Source organism: Bemisia tabaci, chromosome 1 (genome assembly GCF_918797505.1).
Source record: "Bemisia tabaci chromosome 1, PGI_BMITA_v3".
Taxonomy (NCBI): Eukaryota; Metazoa; Arthropoda; class Insecta; order Hemiptera; family Aleyrodidae; genus Bemisia; species Bemisia tabaci.
This window is the reverse complement of record NC_092793.1, coordinates 27,488,610-27,510,270: the sequence shown is the minus strand read 5'-3', so window position 1 is coordinate 27,510,270 and position 21,661 is coordinate 27,488,610. Positions and strand designations below refer to the sequence as shown.

General features: G+C 36.1%; 2 protein-coding genes across 3 annotated transcripts in view; one reads left to right on the top strand and one right to left on the bottom strand.

Annotated features, from left to right (window-relative positions):
- Positions 1–297: 297 nt before the first annotated feature.
- On the bottom strand, positions 298–17,057 carry Cul4 (cullin 4). Its single transcript, XM_019057627.2, has 15 exons — positions 16,746–17,057; positions 14,738–15,143; positions 14,168–14,341; positions 13,449–13,638; positions 12,451–12,639; positions 11,331–11,477; positions 9,400–9,586; positions 8,240–8,432; positions 7,200–7,336; positions 6,180–6,344; positions 4,970–5,209; positions 4,058–4,165; positions 3,129–3,299; positions 1,997–2,149; positions 298–925 (listed from the first exon to the last, which is right to left on the bottom strand). The coding sequence occupies exons 2-15, from the start codon at positions 14,970–14,972 to the stop codon at positions 830–832; spliced, it is 2,385 nt and encodes a 794-aa protein (XP_018913172.1). The 5' UTR covers positions 14,973–15,143; positions 16,746–17,057; the 3' UTR covers positions 298–829.
- Positions 17,058–17,229: 172 nt separating this feature from the next.
- Positions 17,230–21,661, top strand: part of LOC109041322 (uncharacterized) — a 99,631-nt gene continuing 95,199 nt past the window's right edge. Inside the window, exon 1 of one of the 2 annotated variants that reach the window (XM_072298985.1) lies at positions 17,230–17,453. The gene's annotated coding sequence lies outside the window, so the exon portion shown is untranslated. Of the gene's footprint in view, positions 17,454–18,283; positions 18,746–21,661 lie in introns of those variants that run through there. The other variant, XM_019057640.2, reaches the window with a different exon arrangement.

The window sequence follows — 21,661 nt, the reverse complement described above, 5'->3', positions numbered from 1 at the left end:
AAACACAGGTTAAGGAAGGAACACTATGAAGCCGGCAAGAGCCGTCATAGTGCGCTATTTTATTCATGTTGACTTCGGTACATCTTGTGAACGAGAAATTCAAGTATGTCATAACCAGTGCTGATCAAAAACGTCAATATCTTGGTTACGAGTTGATTTTAGTAATTTTTGTTCCATGAATCATGTTCTTTCTTCCTGAAATTTTGAAGAGGAAACTCGTATGAGGGTTTTTAAATTTATACCTGGTCCAGTGGTCCATTATTCAGAGATAAAAAAATAAATAAATGAAGACGCTAATTTACCTTAAGAAAAATGTTTATTATAATTAGGTATTAAAGTACAGAATTTATACAAATTATTTTTTTTCCTTTTTTTAAAATATTTTAAATTTTTTTATCAACAGATTTCTATCCAATTGATATTACAGAGGATTTAAATACACTTTTCAATTTTGTGTGACTGCTCAGTTTTTCATCCTAAGATCTAATTGGTACCACTCAAGGAGTGAGAGAAAAGCGTTGGTGAAGATAGCGATTAGGCCATAAAGTTGTACTAATTCATGTTGTCTTTGTCCGTTTCATCGCATTCTAGGTCTATACCAAGAGTTATTCTAATTGTTAGTTCTCAAGATAGACTCAAAAATATCTCTTAGTATTGAAAAAAAAAACTGCAGGTAAAAACAGCAAATAGGCCATGCGGTTTTACAGAAACTGATTCTCAAGAGAACAGTTATGGTCAATCTATGACTCCATCGTTATCATTGAGTTTTTACAGCTGATCCAAAAAATTTCCTCAAGAGAGGAAAGAAGTGTACGGGTGAAGTTACCGACTAGGCCATGTAGTTATACTGATTTGCATTGTCTTTGTCCCGCTCCATGTAGTCTCGGTCTATCAATGACTCTATTCTTTTCTTTAAATCAGCAGGCTGAAAAAGAACACAACCAAAGATTAAAAACTCGAGGAATTCAACAGGTTTCAGTAAGGACAAGAAGGAGATATGCAATTCAAATGTCGCAATCTAGAGAAGAAAAATGTTCTTGAACCGCAGTTTTGTATTTTGTGGCGGTGTTGAGTGCTGAAGTATTTTGCTATAGGAAGAAGGTTCTCCATTCTGTAGCAATACAATTCATCTTTCTAAATGAGAGTTTTCGTCAGTGCGAAAACACAAATCTAATTTTGTAACTATGGATGATGAGGTCTTTTCCACTGAAATAACATTAAAGTTTTAAAAGGAGGAAGGAAAGAAAAATTGGGGGATTAATAAGTAGCTGGGATGAAATAGTTTTTGAAGTCTTAAGGAAAAGTATCAAGCCCTTTTAGACTATTCCGTGAAAGAAATTAGTGACTTTCAACCACTTTTTCATATTCTGAACAGAACAGATTGAATACACCTGTAATTGACAATATTTTTAATAACATCAAAGAGTTGGATTGAATCCGAAAAAATTCTAAAATCAAAACTTAGTTTTTAATACGTGAGCTGAAATAATTTTTACGAGTTCAAATTATTGTGCATGTTGCCATTATTCAAGATAATTTTTCTTGATTTACTGTTCATCTTACAGGCAAAATGGAGAATATTCCAATCCTACTAGAGGACCCGAGAATTTCCTGGCGCCTTCCAAGAGAAAATTTTTGCAGACTTTGTTAGTTTCAGAGCATGATATTAATGTTATGCACATGGCTTTGAACCATTCATGTCTGCAAGACGTCGCTTTCAAAGGATTAATTGATTTACATTTGGATTTGAGCAATCTTGAAACCAAATCCAACCCAAATCTTTTCTATGATTCAGCCGATTACTCATGTCAGCAATTGATTTGAGTTATCGATGCAAATTAATCAGCCTGCCAGACTGTCTATAATGATAAAATAGCGATATTAGCATCCAATCTCTATTTCCTGCCTATTAAAAAGAAAGAAAAAAAAACCTTGACTTTTTCCAGTTGCTACCAACTCTAAAGATCGCAAAAACAAAGAATAACTTTTCACTTACTTTGACAGGAAACTTAAGCTGATTATATAATTCACTAATTAGAAGATTATGAGAGAGTGACTTCCTCATCTTCATAATCCTAACAACTGCTGCATCTATTTGATACTGTCTATCCTGGAAAACTCTTTCTTCTGTTGCTTTTTGCTCTTCAGGCTGTCAAAAAACAGGCAAATAAAATGTTAAACAAGTATATAGAGTTGCAAATAGGGTTGTCGATACTTAACCGATACTTCCAAAGTATTGATATTTTAGATCGATACTCATCGATACTTGGCATCGATACTCAACAATATCGATACCGTGTGGTATCGATCCTCAGACCCCGTTATCGACGATATCAATACTTAATCTAATTTGGCCATGAAGAAGGCCTCTTTTTCTTTTTTAACAACTTCTCTCTTTCTCTTCTGTTTTACCTTCACTATGCATTGTGACAAGCGACGGAGTAATCAGGTTTCTCAAGATGATTACTTTCATTAACAATATTAAAAGCTTGGCTCAATAACAGTAATGAAGGGCTCATAATAGTTGACTAAGCAGGTGAATAAGGGCGGTTTCGAGAGAAGCATAAATCTGGCGGAAGTAAACAGCCAACTGACATACACACAGTCCGTATTACGGCATAATTTAGAGATAGTATCGATACCTCAAAAGTATCGATACTTCAGCTCGATGCTTGATACCGGTATTGATGCTTAGAGTCGTTACCAGTATCGATACCGAGTATTGATACTTCCCTGAAAAATCAACATCTCTAGTTGCAAAGCCTTGATTTCAAAACAAGGCTTCATTATGCTACGTAAAAATTGCACATTGTTTTTCCTTCAAGCATGCAAAATAAGTGGTCGTTAGCTACTGAATAAAAAAAAATGAGTTTAAGCCTATAAAATATCCAGAAATCCATTGTGACACCCCTCAAAACATGGCACGACAAAGAGTTGACAGGGTTATGTTAATCATGGAGGATCGATTCCAGGGGCAATTGGGAGGCGCAGAGCGCACTAGTGCGCTGAGGTAGCGGCTTGATATATGTGTAAATGTTTATCATTCAAGATTGCTGTAAAACAAGCTTTACAATTGAGAATAAAAAATAAAAAAAAACTCGAGCTAAAAGAAAAATACAAAAACTTACCGTTTCTTTCATTTGGATCTGATTAATTTTGATACGGAACAATTTGTTGGTAAAATCAGGATTGAACATAAATTTATCACCATCATCTACATCTCTTCCTTTGGGAATTTTGGAGAGAACACGAGTTCTACCGCAAGCTAGCGACTGAAGAGTCCGTCTCAAATCAGAATCCTGAAAAACATTAAAAACGATTTCAGTTCAATCTCCCGAGACAGAGCTTCCAAAGGCAGTCATCATGGGTTATTCGAAGGCAACAGTGATTTTTCCGAGTTAGCAACTCTGTTTTTCTCCATTTAAATGTATGTTAAACAAACAATTCTAAGCAAGGATGCCCTTCTGACGTACAGTGAATATATTCAATGGATTTAAATAGAGTATTAACTGTGTTGCCAACTTGCTAGAATTGCCATCATTCAAGGGCTGGATTCTTTGAAATGTTTTAATTATTTATTTTACTATGTTTCCCTACTCCAGGAACAGAGAGAGAGCTGTCTAAAGGAGTAAGAGCCAGCTGATTATGTTAGTGCTTAATGTTTTGGTGAATAGGACTCCGATCTTCACCCAATGAAATGTGCTTCAGGGGTCCTCAATCTAAATGTTACTAATGTAATATTCATTCTTCCTCGTCCCTTCAATGTTTGTATACAATTTTCTGTCCGTGAACGTCATTTCTCTTTTTATTCCTTTACATTTTTTAAACCGGTTTTGTCATTTGACGTTCTGAATGTGGGTATTTTTGCCTTCAAAGATGGTAATTTTAAATTGACTGCTTTCGTTCGGAATTTTGAAGATTGCTCAATTGATGTTTAGGTCATACGTATGCTTTTGATTTTTCAGTCCTGATATAATTTTATAGCAGAAAGAGTTTCAAAAAAAAAAAAAAGTAAAACGAAGGCATGAAGATGAGTCAAAGACCCCTCAAATCTTACCTCTATACTAGTTGCAGCTTTGATGTCTTCGAAAGGGACATTATCAGACTCATTAAAAAGAAGAAGAACCAGAGCTTGAAACAAAGAGACTACAAGTTCTTTTTTCCCCTGAAAAAGTAAAGAAATGAAGGGAGATGTGAGATTAAAGGAAAAATTTGCAACAAATAATCAACTTGTTCTCATTTTAAGGAGTCAAATATTGGAGAATTATGGCCATTTTTGAAAAGAACTTCTTTTTTTTTGTTTTCTTCCTTAGCATTCTTCAGAAAGAACGGTCCAGTCAATTTTTGCAGAGGCTTTCCTCAAATTTGCATTTTTCCATGAAAATGACTTATCCTTTGATCGAAACTTAGCTTTTGCAGTGACATGCAGTGAACTCTTGTTCCTCACTTGCATATTACCTGGCTGTCCTTTGGATCGACATGTGCAACAAAATTAGGTGAAGCAAGCTACAAGCTGCAAGCTTCAGTATTCTTTTTACTCATGGGCTCAAAGGGCATCCAGTTTAAGCGCGAGTGAGAAAGAAGATTTCCGCTTACCCCACTGCGCTTTTGTGTAGCAAAGATCATAACTCATAGGCATTGCACTGAATTACATCTTACTAATACCAACTTTGCTGAAGTTTCATTACTCCTCAGCCGATAATGGCTTGCAGAAAAGCTATGGAGTTTCCTATGAGATTATTATCCATACAGAAAAACTTGCCAGCTCTGAGGGAGCCCAAAAAACAAAGATTTACAGTAAAAATTTTAGATGATTTTTTGGGGGTTGCTTAGGATATTATTTCCTTTAATTTTTGTTGAATTATTTTCACTCCAACATTATTTTGTGAGAATTTCTCTCTGATTAAATTATTACCCTTGTTTCGTCATTAACTTCAGCATTTTTTCAATTAATTGAACTGAAGCTTACCTGAGTAAAAGTTGCTTTAAGGACACAGTGACCAAGAGTGGGTTGCCATTGAAGTTTGCGTCCATTGTGCTTGACAAGATAAAATTTGTTGAAATGATCCTGGTAATGGGCCATTCTTTGAGGCAAAGTTACTTCCATGACTGGATACGTAGGCCAGTATCCCATTGTTAGTATACTTACAGTTAAGTCTAACGGCACCTCATTTGAAGCATTTCCCGTTGAGGGCAAATTATTAATATACTACATTGAACAAAGAAAAAAGGGAAAGAAATGAGATTAGGTACCAGTGGTTAAAAAACGAATACATCAAAAATATACAGCTGGTGAATTCATTTAAGTCAAGATGGACACATTTTAGGCCAAAACAAAGAACCTTGGCTATGATCGTGTGATCACCAATTAATGTCTGTTAACTGGTTTCTCTACTGCTTATGCTTTGTAATTACAGCTTGCAATCCTCGTGAAGTGCTGCTTCGATAATGGTCTTCGTACTGGCTTGCTGGCTGCCACGTCTGCTTGCCAAAGTCTCCGTTTAAATTTTCAGATCTCTCTGTGAGTGGAAGTAGAAAATCGGAGAACTGTGCTGTGCTAATGATGGGTTCAGTTGAACCCAAAACGTTTCTTAAGTTGCTTTGTGATTGGACACAACTGGTGATGGGCCAAACAGCATGACTCCAAGAGGGAAATTATGCTCTGGATGAGATTTTCCCTCTGCAGTGATAATGCTCTGAATAATGCAGAGCCATGACATCACCTTGGCTATGATCAATTGATCATTAGCTTTAGTAAAACAAAGCAGGAGCACCAACTTAATTCCATCCTCAAACCATTCTAGTTGAAGAATGAATGAGCAATTTCTAATCCTTTTTCTTTCCAACCTACCTCATGACAATTAATCATTGAAGGTGCGCAAATAGTGTATTATAATTAAAAGACTAGGTCATTCAGAGGATAGGAAACTGACAAATTTTGTTGCAAAATTTTGGGGCTGACTTCATCATAAATGGATATTAACTTGTAATTGTGTTGGAGAATGACTTTTCAAATTTTTTGTGACCTATCCTACAATGAGAGAAAACATACTGAAACGCAGCAATTAAGAAACCCATTCTCGTTTTTTTTTATTTACATCATTTGAGCTTTATTTTGATCTATCTGAAATTGATAGGCGAGTTGCAAAGAGCACAAAAAAAGAAAATGAAGATCTTACCTGTTTAAAAGCGACATTAATATCCTTACTTAACTCCATATCTTTGAACATTCCTTCCAACTTTGAAGTGAATCCACCACCACATTCTTGTTTCAATTTAGACAGCATACTTTTTTCTGCATCTACACTTGCTGACTTGCCAACAAGAAGTCGCTTAGCTAAGTCCTGAAACAGATAAAACAGTCTGTAAATCATACTGAAACATTTCTTTTGGAGGAAAAATATTGCCATGGTCACAAGCCAGCTTCCATTTAACACATGGACTTCATAAAAATCTAGTAAAGAATATGGAAAGTCAGAGGCTCGTGTTAATGCTAAGAAATTGAAACAGAAGCGCTTGCATGCAACGAGCACAACTACAATTTTCTATTGTTTTCCAGTGACAGGCGGTGGGTATGTTCCTGCCGGACCACCTCTACATAGGCAATTTTTCATATATCATCTCTCCGCAACTCTCGCTTGGCCAATCAGCGCAGTAGTATGGGAATCACGCTCGCTGCGCAATCTCGCGCCAACGTACACAACTTCTTGCCCAAGGCTCAACTCCTGTTCCAATTCTTCCCTATCCAGTCAGGCCTCTAACCATCCATATTCTCTGAAATCTGGGTTCAAGGCAAAAGTGTATGAAAAAAAAAAAAAAAGTACTCCGTATAGACTCTCCTTCTTCGCTCAGTAAAGAAAAAAAAAGCAGAAAAAAGGATAGTAAGTACCAAAACAACGAAGAAAAATCATAATTTTGAGAGGAATCATTTACTAAACTCATCAACCACACACATGAAATGGAGGAAATTTGAAGTCATTTACTAGTGGGACTCAAATAAAAAATCATGTGGCAGATTATCACATGAATCATATAAATGACTAATTTTTCAGTTTTTGAAAGCCTAAACTTACAATATCAAACAACTTCAATCATGAAAATTCCTCCATGTTTTAAAGTATGTTTCAATACCAAAGAATGGCGTCGGGTGTCATATGTATATAAGGTTTTTAAGATATTTAACAGTTCAAGATTATTACCTTCTTGTAAAAAGCTTCGAAAACATCCTTGCCGTGAATAAACCTAAAAAGAACCATGATTTTGTCCAATAACCTTTCGAGTTCCTCCTCTGTAGCTTCTTTGTTACCAGCTCTTAGTTTGCAATCAACGAATTTTGCTGGAAAAAGGAAGAAAAAATTAAAAGTTAAAGTATGATTCCGTGGCAGAGTGAAGATAGGCTGTGACTGTAGGCTAAGGGTGGTCCAATTGACGAGATTCCTCTATTGGTGCAGTTCAAAGAAACAAGTTTGCCACTATCTTCTGCAATCAGACATGGGGCAACAGTAGGCTGTTTTCAAAGATTACTCAATTTGGTATGAGAATGGTTTTGATTAGCGCAGCGAGGAGCCCTGAAGATGCAACCTGTGCAATTGATCCTGTTATTTAATGTTGGAAAGTAAAATTGTAATTAGGTGGTAAAATAGTGCTGGATCCACACTATTTCTCTTAAAATTTTGAGGAGGATGATAAAAAATATCTCCAGATCTCTGTTTCTTTATGCTGATAAATTGAATTCTTTGGGGTTGATTTAACCTTAGAAGTTTTCGTTGTGAAGCTCAATTTTCGGCCATTACTGGGAAAAAGATAGTAAACCGGTGGTCTGGAACACCCGGCACACTTAGGAATGAAACTGAAACGTCTGCTTTGTTTTTTGAAAGTTGCATTTTTTCTCATCTACTTGTCTTTTGAAATACTATATTCTATTATTTATTTTGGCTTGTGGCTCGATTTTTTAATCATTGATCATGTCAAACCAAACTAGCCAGCCAAACTTGGCCCTTAAGTGTATATATACACTCAGGAACTTGCAAGATTTATAAAAGACTAACATTTATTGACTAACATTTGTTCCCCCTCTGTTTTGCGTTTTGTGTTTCTGAGCAGGCGTTATAAATTGTTAATAGAAGTCTTCCTAAAATAACTGCTTTGGGATCCAAACTAAGACTTTTTGATTTCATTGTGTATTGTCATGCAACAAATAAAGACAGAATTTTCATGATCCAAGGTATTTGTCCATTACCTATAAGCTCGGCAGGTTTGTTGGCTCTCTGGTTGATGAAATATTCAAATGCTTCTTTCAAACTATTACTAAATTTTTCATTGGACTGAAAACATGTAATAATGACTTGATCCATCTTGTCCTTAAAGTCCAGAAGTTCCTGAACCATAGTTCGGTCTTTTTCTGGATCTATCACAATGGTTCGACCAGTTTTCTGCAACATAGAGGTGACATGTGAAATTAGATCAACTAAAAGAGGTTATAAGCTTTTGAGGACTATTTCCATGTAACTATTACAAGTTTGAGGAATAGTGTTTTTCGCCAATTGAGATATTTCTAGAGTTTCCAAGGGATAAATTTCATAATATGTGCTTCTAAAACCGTACTTCAAGGTTTTTAGCTTGAAACACTGAGCATGGATAATCAAAAAAAATGTCCGAGAGTACAAAAAGAATAGTGATACGAAGTGATAAAAAGTGAATCTTGAAACTCCATTAATTTTGAAGACCCTGTGGATGCAAAAAAAAAAGGGGCAAGATATACTCTGTACATCAATAGTTACATTTAATTTAAAAAGAATCAGGAAGGAAAACAAGTAAGCTTTTGATTGCATCAGGGATTTACAATCTAAGTACTTCCTCGGATATAAAATTCTGTGAAAAACACAATGGTGGCACTGTTATTCTCTAAAACAAACTTCCAAGCTCAAAAAAAGCCTTGTTGTGAAAAATAAAAATTGAGGCTGTAATGGAGGGGATCCCTAGCCACGTTGAGAGTCCACCTTTACATTCAGTCTAACTCTCCATGTATAGATAGGGAGTAAATGCACTAGCAGAGTTGCTGTGGTTCTAACCTTGGAGTCCCTAAACAAAGTGGCAACCCTACTGATGTATTTGCTCCCTATCGGTAAATGGAGAGTTTAACTGGATACAGAGGTGGATTCTAAGTGTAGCCGACGGAATTTCCTCCATTGCCGCCTCAAATTTAAGAGTTTTTTTGAGCTTGGGAGTTCATTTCACAGAAATCAACTTTGTGTTTCTTTCAAAATTTTACAAAAGAAAAAGTGATTAAATCAAACTCTTAATGGCATGCAAGAGTTCCGGGCATCAAGCGGCAAGCAGAATTCATTGACAATGTTTTTCGATAGATCAGAATAAAATTAATGAATTAATTTCAAATACCTTAATATAAGCATTAAAGCTACTGCAAAGTTCATTTAATCCTTTTTTAACTCTCTTGAAAAGATTGTAAAGAAGTGTGAGGTCTTGGATTCTATTTTCTTCTAGTAAGTTATCCAGTCCTTTCTGTAATATGGTGTTAAGATGACCATTTAACAGCTGCCATTCCACAGTATGAATCAAAGGTACTCTGAAAAATTACACATCATGAGTAAACATATGTCGCAGGCAATTAGTCAAATCAGGCATTTAGTCAAATGCCTAGGCAAATAGTCAAATTTTACCGAAAACCCACTTTGGCTATTCGCCTAGGCAGTTAATAAAGTGCCTAGGCATTTGATAAAGAGCCTAGGCATTTGACTAAATGCCGTATGGCCTTTAGGCAAATAGTGAAACTCGTTAAAAATCAGGCAAATAGTCAAATTGCTTGGCTTACAGGAACACTTCATAACACCTTGGCCGCCAAACATAGAGCCGGCTGCAACCGCCTCACGGATCGATATGAATTTTTCTCGCGGAATTTGTGAAAAGTCGAAATCAACACAGTCGATTCGTCGAAGGTCAGGTCTGGCGCACCAATTTTTTTATGATTCCACCAATAGTTCCGACTTGGTAAACTCCGTTACGAATATCTGTTACGAAACCTTGTACATTCTGATGATCAAGAGGCCCTCTATCGACTTTTGGGACGGCTAAGTTTTTTACTTGATTCTGCCATGCCAGCTGCTGCATCTTTTTGCCTTTCATGAGTTTCAGAACGTGTCTGACGAATTACTATTTCATTCTGGCATAAGTTACAAAGGAAGGTAAGGGATGTTTGCCCGTCTTCGAGGGTAGTTTGCCCACATTGTGTATGGCAGACATTAGGACATGTCGAACACTGTTCAGTTTTACCACCTGTCTGACAGTTACAGCAAGGGACATCATTTATGTCATCTTCCAATCTAGCAGCTTTTTCTACAGGTGCATCCGATGGTTCCGGCTCATTTGAATCCCTAGAGCGTTTTCTTTCTTCATTCCCTTTGTTCTGCAAGTTTTCAAAATCTTCTTCAGTCGTTAATTTAGCAAGAATGGAGGATGGTATATTGGTGCTTCCAAGACCCATTTTCGGTTCCGAAACCAAACAGAGCCGTGTACGGTGATCGGTTCAAAATGCGATGGAAGCACCTCTAGCCCCGGTCCGTTCATTTGACTATGTGCCTGATCACCTCTCGGCGTTTTGTCAAATGCTCAGGCATTTAATAAAATGCCTAGGAATTTAATCAAGCGCCTAGGCATTTAGTCAAATGCCTAGGCAAATAGTGAACTTCGTTAGTTTCTTACATTTCTTGACTATTTGCCTAGGCATTTGACTAAATGCCTGATTTGACTAATTGCCTGCGACACATACATGTATATTGGGTCAACTCAATTAGTTAGTATCTATTGGTTTGAATACACGGATTTAGTGGGTGCTCACATTGTTCCATTTCGCTGTTTTGTTGGTTCAAATGTAAACAAAAACAAAACACCCAAAATAGATTTAATAAAACTATACATTGAATCGAGATTGATATGAAAAAAAAGGGAATAAACACAAATCTTGGCAGGAGAGAAAAACGTCTAGACATATTGATCGTAGAAAAATGTAAAATATGTTTACAACTAGTTATACGACAGGAAACTAGTCAGATTTCTCTACTTTAAACCTAAGCGTTTGTGCCAATTAAGCAAAAATAGCTTCATTGAATATTTTTCTCTGGAGACAAAGGCTCCATCTCTCATGATAAACCATAAAAAATAATGACCATGGTGTGAAGAAACTGCATGGTGAGGAAAAAGCTACCTTTTGTCCCTAAAAGTCATTAGAATCCTCAGAGTAGAGGCTTGAAAAACAAGGATCTGTCCTTGGTCAAAAGTTAGAGACAGAAAAAGAAAAACAACTGCAATCTTACTTGGTAGCAGAGTCCAGATAATGTAAAATTCTTTCTTTTTCTTCTAAAAGTCTTTTGTCTACATGGTGAAGATATTCTGGCACATCGAGAGACTGAACTAATCTCTGCCCTTCTGCGGAATATAGACGTTCAGTTGCTTGCAAAAATCTAAGGAAGAATTTATCAAAACAATCAAAATTAAAGAAGAGGAAAAAAAGAAGAGAGAAAAACAAAGAAATATTTCTATTAAAAGGGAAAATTTTAGTTCATGAAATTTTTTGTTGGCCTTTTTTGTTTCTTTAAACAACTTTAACATAAAGCCTTGGGATATTCATTTTTTGTATTTGCCTCATAAGAGCAATAAAGTTAAGTTTTTAAAAATAGTTTAGGGCCAGAAAATCAATAAAAATTGACTGTTGTACATACATTTTAGATTAGCAAGAGAGTCTTGAAAACCATATGCCGTTGATTAGCAGCCATGGCTTCAATTCTTGTTTGTAATCTGTCTATTCAGTAACCTATTGCAAATTTGTAAAATATTTGTAAATTGATAGCTAAGGTCAAAAGATGTGTATCTAAGATCGTTATTTTGTAAGCCTTTGTTTAGATTACATTTATTCAAAGGTAAACTAATGGACAGTTCCTGTTATTTGCTGTGAATTTTCGTCACTCCTTTTAGAAAATCACACAAAATTGCGAGGAAACATTTTGGTTAGTTTTCCTTGCATAGAATGAAACAAAATCACAGCTTTTTTAATATCGAAATTGAAAAGTCCATCTTTCGCATTCAGCCCCCAATCTTTAGACCTTCATGCTCTGAACTTGACAATTTTATTTAAGTTTCAAATTCCATCTACATACAGCTGAAACATTTTGGCTACAAATTAAAAAAAATGAATTATTTTAGCCGTTCCAAAGTTCTATCCGACAACTGTGACAATCAACCAAAAGAGGACCTGACTGTCTAGAGTCAAGCTTGGTGGGATAGCAAATAGTGTAAAATTGCATCACAAACTCAAACACCAAGACTCTTTTTCTGTGGATGTTTGCATTTCATTTTTTATTCTATTATTTTATTTTACAAATGTTTTTACTTCATTTCTATTGGAGATCAATTAAAAAAAAGAACACTAGAACTTACTTCACTTCAAAAGCTTCTTTGTACACTTGTAGATCAGAAAGCATTCGTAACAGAGATTTTAACAGAGTCCTATCCACAGTATCACCACTTCTTTCTTGATCTATTAAATACAAGAGGCCCTGAACTATTCTTGACTGGATTCGAGTATTCAACGCAATATGAGTTCGAAACAGTTCTAGACCCATATCCCTGTGAAAAAACCAAAACATATTAACATAATGAATTTATGTCAGAGATCTCCTTCCTGCTGACAGAAAATAATAAGAAACTTGCACCAGTCCCTTGCGTTACCAGAGAATCTTTCACTTGATTTTTTAATTAAGTTGGAAATTCCTGATTTAAGGAAATGACTTGTGCACAATGATTTAAGAATGTGCAATTTTTCATGCTGTATCGAACGTCACTAATTTTCTCCTGAGAAAATATTGGAATAGCACATGATAAGGTACATTGGAAGTGCTGAACACTAATCAGTCACAAAAGTGTATGATAAATGTACAAAAGACCAGCACTCAGTTCTCAACTGACCGATCTTTACATTTTTTCATCACACATTCGTTAGAGGTAAAATTTCAACTTTCCACTATTTTCTTCAATTTTTTTTAGATCAGATCCATGAAGAGTGACAATAGAACTGACTAATATTTTCCACTCAAGGTATTGATACAACAAGCAAAGGGGTGTCCTCTTTTACCCTTCTATTTTTTAAATAAAAATAAAAAAGCATAAGCTGAAGTATCCTCCAAATAATACACTTGGAGATATAGTCAGAAAGATATCCTTCTAAGAGCTACAAGGCTTATGCACTGAGACGAGTTAATATAAAAAGGTTGAAATGAAGATTCATGCCAGTATTTTATCAAGTTATGTGAATGAAACCTTTCATAAAATGCAAGTGTACATAGGAGACAACATTTAGGAGCTGTACTTTTTTCCGATTTTCAGTGGATGTCTCGGAAAATACTGATGCTGAGCTACATTTACAACTCATGACTTACCAAATTGAATGAATGGCAGGATTATGAAGAACGTAGGTGCGGTCCAGGAAAAGAAATATGCTGCGGATCATTATCATCTGTTGACAATGAGCATGCCAACAATCATTCATGTTCTTCAGGAAAATTAATCTGTCCATTGAATCTGTTGTGAATTGTTCGATACTGGCTTTCACATCTGCTTCTATTAGACCTGTTAACAAATAAAATACAAAAAATAAAGCCATGAAATTAAAATCTGAGAGGAGAGCAGAATTATCTTGAAAATCCGAGAGAATATGCAAAAATACGGCTAGATTAAATGAGCATAACAGCATTGACAAATAAAAATTGAAACCTGCATTAAACTTCATGTGGTACATCTGTTTATAAACAGGTGGATATTTTTTTGATGATCCGCTGCCTAATCTAGGAAGTAATTACTGCTTTAAATACTTTAAAGACCCACCCTAACATTTTGCGGCATTGTAACAGTTGGAAAGAATTAGTATCATGCTTCCTTTTTGACCAACTTTATTTCATTGTTGATATACTTGTACAAATAAACACATTTTGGTTTGACATTGTATGTTTTGTCTATACACCTTTTAAAATAAAAATATTATAAAAATAAATGAAATACCTTAATGGTAACGTAGATGAAAAAGACAACATGATTGGAGTTAATGCCTAAAAGAAAGAAGTGTCCATGCTCATTGTTTTGTCAAGCATATTAAAATTACCTGCTAGATTTGTATACAGCGTGGCAGCCATTTTATGATTACACATGTTTTCGACAGCCTGATAGAGTTCTTCAAGGCTGTATTTGATAGATTTAGATGTTTGAATGGCTATCACAGCTTCCTTCAGTTTCTCCCATGTTTCTTGTTGGTAGTTCTCTGGTAGTTTTGGTTTATCTGAAAATTAGGAAAAAAAAATTACTTGATTGCATTGGTTTGTCTAGAAGTAGGTGACCAGTCTCTTCAATTTTGGCATTAGTTGTTTTAGATAATTCTTACAGAGAGACATTTTGAGTGGTGAAAACTGAGCTGACGAAGAAAATAGAAGTTAAGGGTTGACCCATTCCTTCAACGTTTGGAGGATGAAAGGTAGACAAATTTTTGGTGACAAAAGATTACAAAATTTATTAGGTCTTGAAAGAAGACTTGTACCTCACCTTGGTGGGTTAATAAATCCTTAATGATTTTCCCTTTCACTTCACAAAATCAATTTTGTAAATAGGTAAAGTCTCGGTAGAATCAGGAAGATTTTCAATGAATTGACATGGAAAAGGTAGCTAAAGAAAAAATTACCTTTGAAATTTTTAATAGTTAATTTCTTTGCAGTGCTTGATTTGAGATTAGAAGATCCCTTCTGAACTCCATTCGGCCTCGTGAGAAGAGCAGAGAAATTAGCAGCCTTTTGACTGGCTGCATCAGTCATATTAATTTCTTCCTTGAATCTTTTCCTTTCAGGCTCACTTTGATAATCACCTTGACCTCTTTTGTGCCTTATATCACAAGCTTTGCTCCTAATCATACCAGACATAGGAGCATTTCTTGCAGGCAAGACTTGGATTTGAGAGTGCCTTGAAGGCAAAAGAAATGATTTTTATGTAACCAAAACTATTGGTAGACCAGTTCAACTGGAGCACATTTTATTTCAGAAGTTTTTGTTAACTGTTGATGTGATAAAGTTGAATTTTGTGAGAGTATAGACCTGCAAAAAGAAGGCGAAATTACAATTAAGAAGGTAGGTTGATCATGACACTGATACAAACTTATTTCTTATCACATCATAAATCAAAGCTTCTCTTAAAACTTCGGAAAGTCTGTTTATCTTGGAAATGAGCTCAGAGCTTCCATCTACTTGAAAAGGCCTTGTTTTCAATGAAAACTGAAACATTTTGACAGTGTAAGTCGACGATCATATAACTCGGTTTGCGACGTTGCAGACTTCCTGTCATACTTCATTTTTTAAACAGAAACTACTCAACGGCAATTCTTTAAAACTGCAGTGATTTTTTTTCCCTGAGCAAAGAAAATTCTGCAAAAACTTCAAAGAATGATGACAACTTGTTCTCCATTAAAGAAATAACCTAGAGGCGGAGATTTTCAGTCGTCGCAAACGAAATATGTGATTGCAGACTTCCGTCTTCAATTTTTTGATTTTCAGTCATCATGTACTGATCATTTTATTACTATTTAGTAAAATGCAAGTTTATTCCTTCACTCTTGCATGCTGTTGAGATTGCATCCGATAAATGGCACGTGCTCACTTTTGACCATCACCTACAATGCTTACCTAGCGCATGGTCGCACCCAAGTGCTTTTGAGTACCTGCGCATGGCAGCAATGTTGCTGCCTGTGCTCAGTCTTTGAACTCGGTTGAATGACAGCAGCAGAGTTATTTCACCCAGGAAGTAAACAACTGCCAACGTATCCGGAGCAATTACTCCACCAATTCTTGTTTCCAGGATTATCCTTTTTAATCAATTGTTAAAGATAATTCATAGTTAAGGTTGAATGGGAAGGGTGCAAGTTGGGACTATCAAGAAATTCGGAGTATTGGCTAAACATAAAATTCATATCAACCTCGAAATTTAAGGTGTTGTCTTGAGTAATGACCAAGCTAAATTTTTAAATATTACTCATGATAATCCAAAAGGCTACTGAAGAATTCAGTTTTAAAGTAACTGGCAGTTACTGCGGGGCATTCACTTGAAAAGTTATGGGAAAAAGACTTGGCTGCAAATATTAGAAAAGTGCTTCACAGGAGAATAAGTCAGATCATTGGAAGTCCGATGATACCTGATTACTTGTCTTAAATAAATAACTGATTTCTTTGGTGCATTGGTGATAAAGAGTTAGTTCAGGGTTTCACATTTAATATGCCCAATAATAGAATCTAGATTAAGGACGCTTGTTTATTTTACAGTATTATTCATTTGAAAAGAAGATGCCAGATGCTCAAATACAGTGCCATGAGACATAAGCAAGGCTAAGGCTCACGAATTAATTCAGGGAACCAAGAAAATTACTTCATTATGGCGTAAAGATGAAGAGCAAAAAAAAGGTCACTAGGTTTTGCGGGTTCGGCTTCCCTTTTTTCAGTCTCTAGCATCATCTCCCAATATGTTTGAAAATGGCACGGCAAATGATCTGACATCATGTGAAAAATTATGCGCTTTGACCATTCAACTTTGGAGCAGTACTGACATTTCGGCAATAAGATATGAGAAGACGTTGCAACTAGCGAACTCAAGAAGGAATGAATAACCATCCACTACTGGAAACCAAGAAGAAGGAAAGAGGTACTTACGAAATGAAAATTCAATATCTTGCAATGAAGATGATGAAACCACTTGAAGCAAGAGAGGCAAATTGAACAGCAACAATTTGAGGACAAAAGTACAGAAAATGAAACTTTTTCTTAACCTATAACCTGATAAATATGAGTGACCATCAGAAAAATCAGCTTGAGAGGGTGATTTCACAATATAAAATGGAATGACCACACTTATTTGACAAGGATGAAGAAACTTTAAATTATAAGAAACAAGAAACTGTTTAATTTGGGGAAATTATGTAAAATTATTTGCTGCATCCGAAAGCACGGTCCATTGTTGTTTTGGATTGTATCTCCGGTGAATTCACAGTGTAAACTTACGACTCACACTCACACAAAGACAAGAAACAGATCTTCCTGTCACACTAGTGCAACGTTTACTACACTGTGCACGCACACTCTCACACCCGATTGTAATACATGCGCACGCTCCTTTTGGTTCAAATATAAATGTTTCCACTCCGAAAGAGAAGGAACGAATGAATAACAAGGAACAATGGAACGAAATGGAACTAATTCTCAAAATGCCGGCAACTTCTCGAACAATTCAAATGTGCGGACTTTCTTCTTAGTACATAGGTATGTTATGAAATGTGTAGTGATTATATTTAACCTCATCCACTTTAGAATTCATTCGAAAAATCCGAAATATTTTCCATGCGACTGAAGCGGAGCATTCAGGTAAGTTACGAATGGCTTTTGAAGAGCGTTACTCTCCTTGTAAATGTCACCCATGCGTGATTTAAATTAGGTTGCTTGGTGTGATCAGATGTAGGTACGACTATAAAATATCATGTTTTCATTTTAACCTTCACTCCCATCCTCCCAACTCTGCAAAGTTAAGCTTGAAAATAAACAACCTCGTGCTGGGACAATATTGCATGGCGTTAAAAAAGCGGCTACTATGACTATCGTGGCTATTCCGATCTCGCCAAGATCCTTTGATCGAGGGGTGAAAGGGGGGGGGGGGGTGTTTGTCAGATGACTTCCTTAATCTGAATGTTCGTCGAAAGAAGGTAATTTCTTCGCTTTTACAAGAAAAGTTCTGCCAGTCCTAATGATGCGATACCTCAGGTTTTGGAGTTAGTTCATTTTCGTCATTTCAAGTTACTTAATAAGGTTTAGTGACGGATTTATTTAATAAAAAACCTTGGAAGAGGAAGGAGAGGTGGAAGTTTTTTTTAGCAATGCGATGTCTCCCTTACAGACGTGTTGTGGTGTGTGTGTGTGTGTGTCTGGGGGGGGGGGGCACTCCTATTGCCTCCTGAGTTACAGCACTACTAAAAACTTTTATATCCCCCCCCCCCCCCCCATCCTCTTTCTCACAGTGTGACAAACCATGCCTTTTTCAGGAGGGAACCTTTATCCTCTGACCTTAGTTAAAAAGGATTAGTTTTTACCGTTAAAATGGAATTGTTTCATACGTGTGCTTTTCACAGAACCTTGCATTTAAAAAATGGTCCTTCATCAAACACACGTATCCGTTACAGATATTCATTGTAAGTTTGATTGAACCATGTGTGTGTGTGTGTGATGGGGGAACTGAGGTTCTGTTGTCTGAACGAAGTAGGTAAATCATATGTCAGTAAATAGAACTTGAAGCGATAACGAACTGTGTTGGGCACCGACAAGGGAGAGGGGGAGGGGGGTACACAGCGCTCCAGGCCGACTTTTCAACTTCCAGGCCCAGTTACGCGGGCTGGTTAGGCTTTGCGATCCTGTGGCAGCCTCAAAAATTCGCGGTTCGCAAAGTACCTAGTTTAAATTTGATTTTTCAACCGAGTGTGTGTGTATGAAATTCCATCAAAATTCAATAATTCTATTATTCAAGGAGTAAATTAGGGAATAGAAGGTTTCCCGATTGATAATCAAGGATAATTTGATGATTGTGCCGGAGGGAACGAAGTTTTGTATTAGAATTTGTGGGAACGATCGACGCGGTAAATCGCGAAAATGTTTCGATTTTGAATGATGTAAGTACCTAGAAGTAAACTATTTCTCATTTTGAATATCATCATGAATTTTGTTTTTCCTCCTTTACTTATCCAGTGTGCAAGCAATAAAATGTTCACTTTGAGGGAGTTGGTTTTTTAATACTACTTACGGGAACTCGAAATTTAATGAGAAATACAAAATGATTGGGTTTTTTTCGGAATACGTCCCCGCGATTAGTTCCTCACTCAATGGAGGTAAATAAAATGACAGTAATTAAAAATTGTGGCACTCTTTCTTTTGCCAATCATTGTCTTCAATGAGGCCTACAACAAATAAGTAAATTAATTTGGTTATAACTTCTGTAAAAGAAAAAATGAAAAAAAGCCGGTTTGTTTGCTCTTCGATGGTCCTAGTTAGTGCCTAAGTCACTGTGTAGAGTAACTTATCCATGAGTTTTTTCGCTTTTTTCCTAATAGGAACCTCGAGTTAATGGTCACATAAGTTCAAGTGTATATCCTTTACCGAAAGACTCATATCTTTAGATTTAAAATAGCCACAAGCTGTCAGAAATGGAATTCATTTTCCTTTGATTGAAAAAAAAATCAGAATTCATTTACAACAAGACCTAGTCCTCATCGTAAAATAGAAGAGAACAACTCTAAAAAGGAAACGTAAAGAATGTGACTTTAGCTAGTGTTAGAATTAAAACCCATCGGTAGACTTGGATGTATAGAATAGTAATGGCAATAGGATTTTCTCGATTCCCACCTCAATGTGGGTGGCCAGACATTTTACCCAAATTTGTTTGATCCAAACTTTTCACTGTCCATTCATAAAGTTAGTACAATAGTTTTTTGTGTGCAATGCTCTATGAACCAATAATTTACTTAGTCCAGTTGTAAGCAATGGTATTGGTGCTGAGATTTTGCCAAATAATGGAATGTAACCTTTAGATGCCCAAGCCGGATTACAAATACATCTTAAAAAAAGAGGACATCAAATTGAAAAAGGTACAAAATCAAATATCAACACAACCGAAGATAGGCGAGATGTAATCGGCCTTTTTTTACCTTTTCTCTCGAATCCAAGCGATACCTCATTGACAGCATAGAGCGGACCATTGCGAGTTTACGCATTGCGCCTTCAATTTTGCAGATACAACACGGACATCCATCAAGCACGTATAGTTGTATCTCTGTGCCGTCATCAAAGCGGGTCCTTTCTCTCACTCTATTTCCATGTTGTGTCGGTTCCTTTTGTCTTATGTATAGCAGGGCTTGAAGGACGACGTGAGCAACATAGCCAACGTATGCCTTGGATTAAATTAGTAGGCCAAATTAGGTATAGGGTGAAAAAAATTGGGTCAAGTGTCCAGCCACCAAATGTTGTCGATCTTCAAAAGCGTGCGGAGTGCCGTCTTGAGATAAATTTGCAATTGACGGAAAATAGATCTGTTTGAAACCCTTGTTTTCCGCTGAAATTTTCTGGAGGGAAGTGCCGGAAACTTGAACCTGAATATACGACCTGTTTATTTACGTAATTTTCGCGACTTCGGAGTAAATAGCAATACATAAGAGGCGCATGAGTGCAGTTTTTGAAAAAATTGAGATATTAATGATCTCAAGTAAAACTAGTCTTAATGCATATTCTGTGAAAAATTCAATTACAATTTTTAAGCATAAAAAAGTCAGTTAGAACTTTCTCTCCGCCATAAGAATCCATCTAAATTCGAAACTTCAAACACGTATTTCTCAGACCTTTAGGCCTCATTTACTCGAAATCGGTGGTGATTGCATTTTAAATACAGTCCTTGAGAACAGCGCTTGGAGTCAGACCAGTTCGCCTGCAATAATTTGTGTAGGCAATATGAGCGGCTTTCGAGCAGTAATAGTTGCTCGCGGCAATTCAACCTCATTCATTTGATTCCAGCTGCAGTAAAATACGAGGGCTATATTAAATAAAAATGAACCAAATCGCAAGCATGACACATGAACAAAATGTGCGACGAGTAGTTTAAGGCTCACTAGTCGTACGGTTTTTATTGGCAAAAAACTTGATAGCTAAGAAATATTTTAAATGTGGAGCGCGTTTAAATTTAAATCTAACTGTTTATTTCACGTTACCTAACTTCCTGTCGGTTTTTTTTAATATATAAAACCAAACAACATAACGCTTCGAATCTTTCTTTGAATTTGACTTAGATTGCAGAGAGTGTAGATAAACAAGTTCAAGTCAGGATGTTGCTTGGTTTTCTGGTAGAAAAAATAAATAATAATCTGGTCTTATGGAATTAAGCTGGTTCCGCTGAAATCCGTTTAATCCTTAGTTGCACGTATTTATACTAAAAGTAACTAAGTATGTGCATATCATTTTCGTGCAACAAATCGATGGCCAAAGTGCGAAACCACGAATTTCCGTTTGTAAATGTTGCAGATTTCCTGGCATACTTCATTTTTTTTCTTTTTTTAAATGGAAAAATAAATCGACGCAATTTCTTTAAATCTTCCATCCTACCTAGATTATTCTCTTCTCTGTTGGAGGAAGATTCTGTAAAAATGTCACGCTATACCTAGAGTTCCTCCTCGAAAAAATGAAACAAGATCGAAAATGAAACGCCACAATGAAGATACGTGGTTTCAAAGTCTTCCGTCGATATAGTTCCTTTCAGCATTAATCGACGGCGTAAGTCCGTAATCACATATCTCGGTTGCGGTGTCCGAAAATCTCCGCCTCTATGTTATTTTTTTTAGTAGAGAACAAATTGACATATTTCCTTGAAGTTTTTGCAGAATTTTCGTCGCCCAGAGAAGGAAAATCATGGAAGTTTAAAGAATTGCCGTTGAGTAGTTTCCCGCGGTTTAAAAAATAAAGTATGACAGGAAGTCTGCGACGTCGCAAACCGAGTTATGTGATTGCCGACTTAAACCGTCGAAATACTTTCAATTTAATGTAAG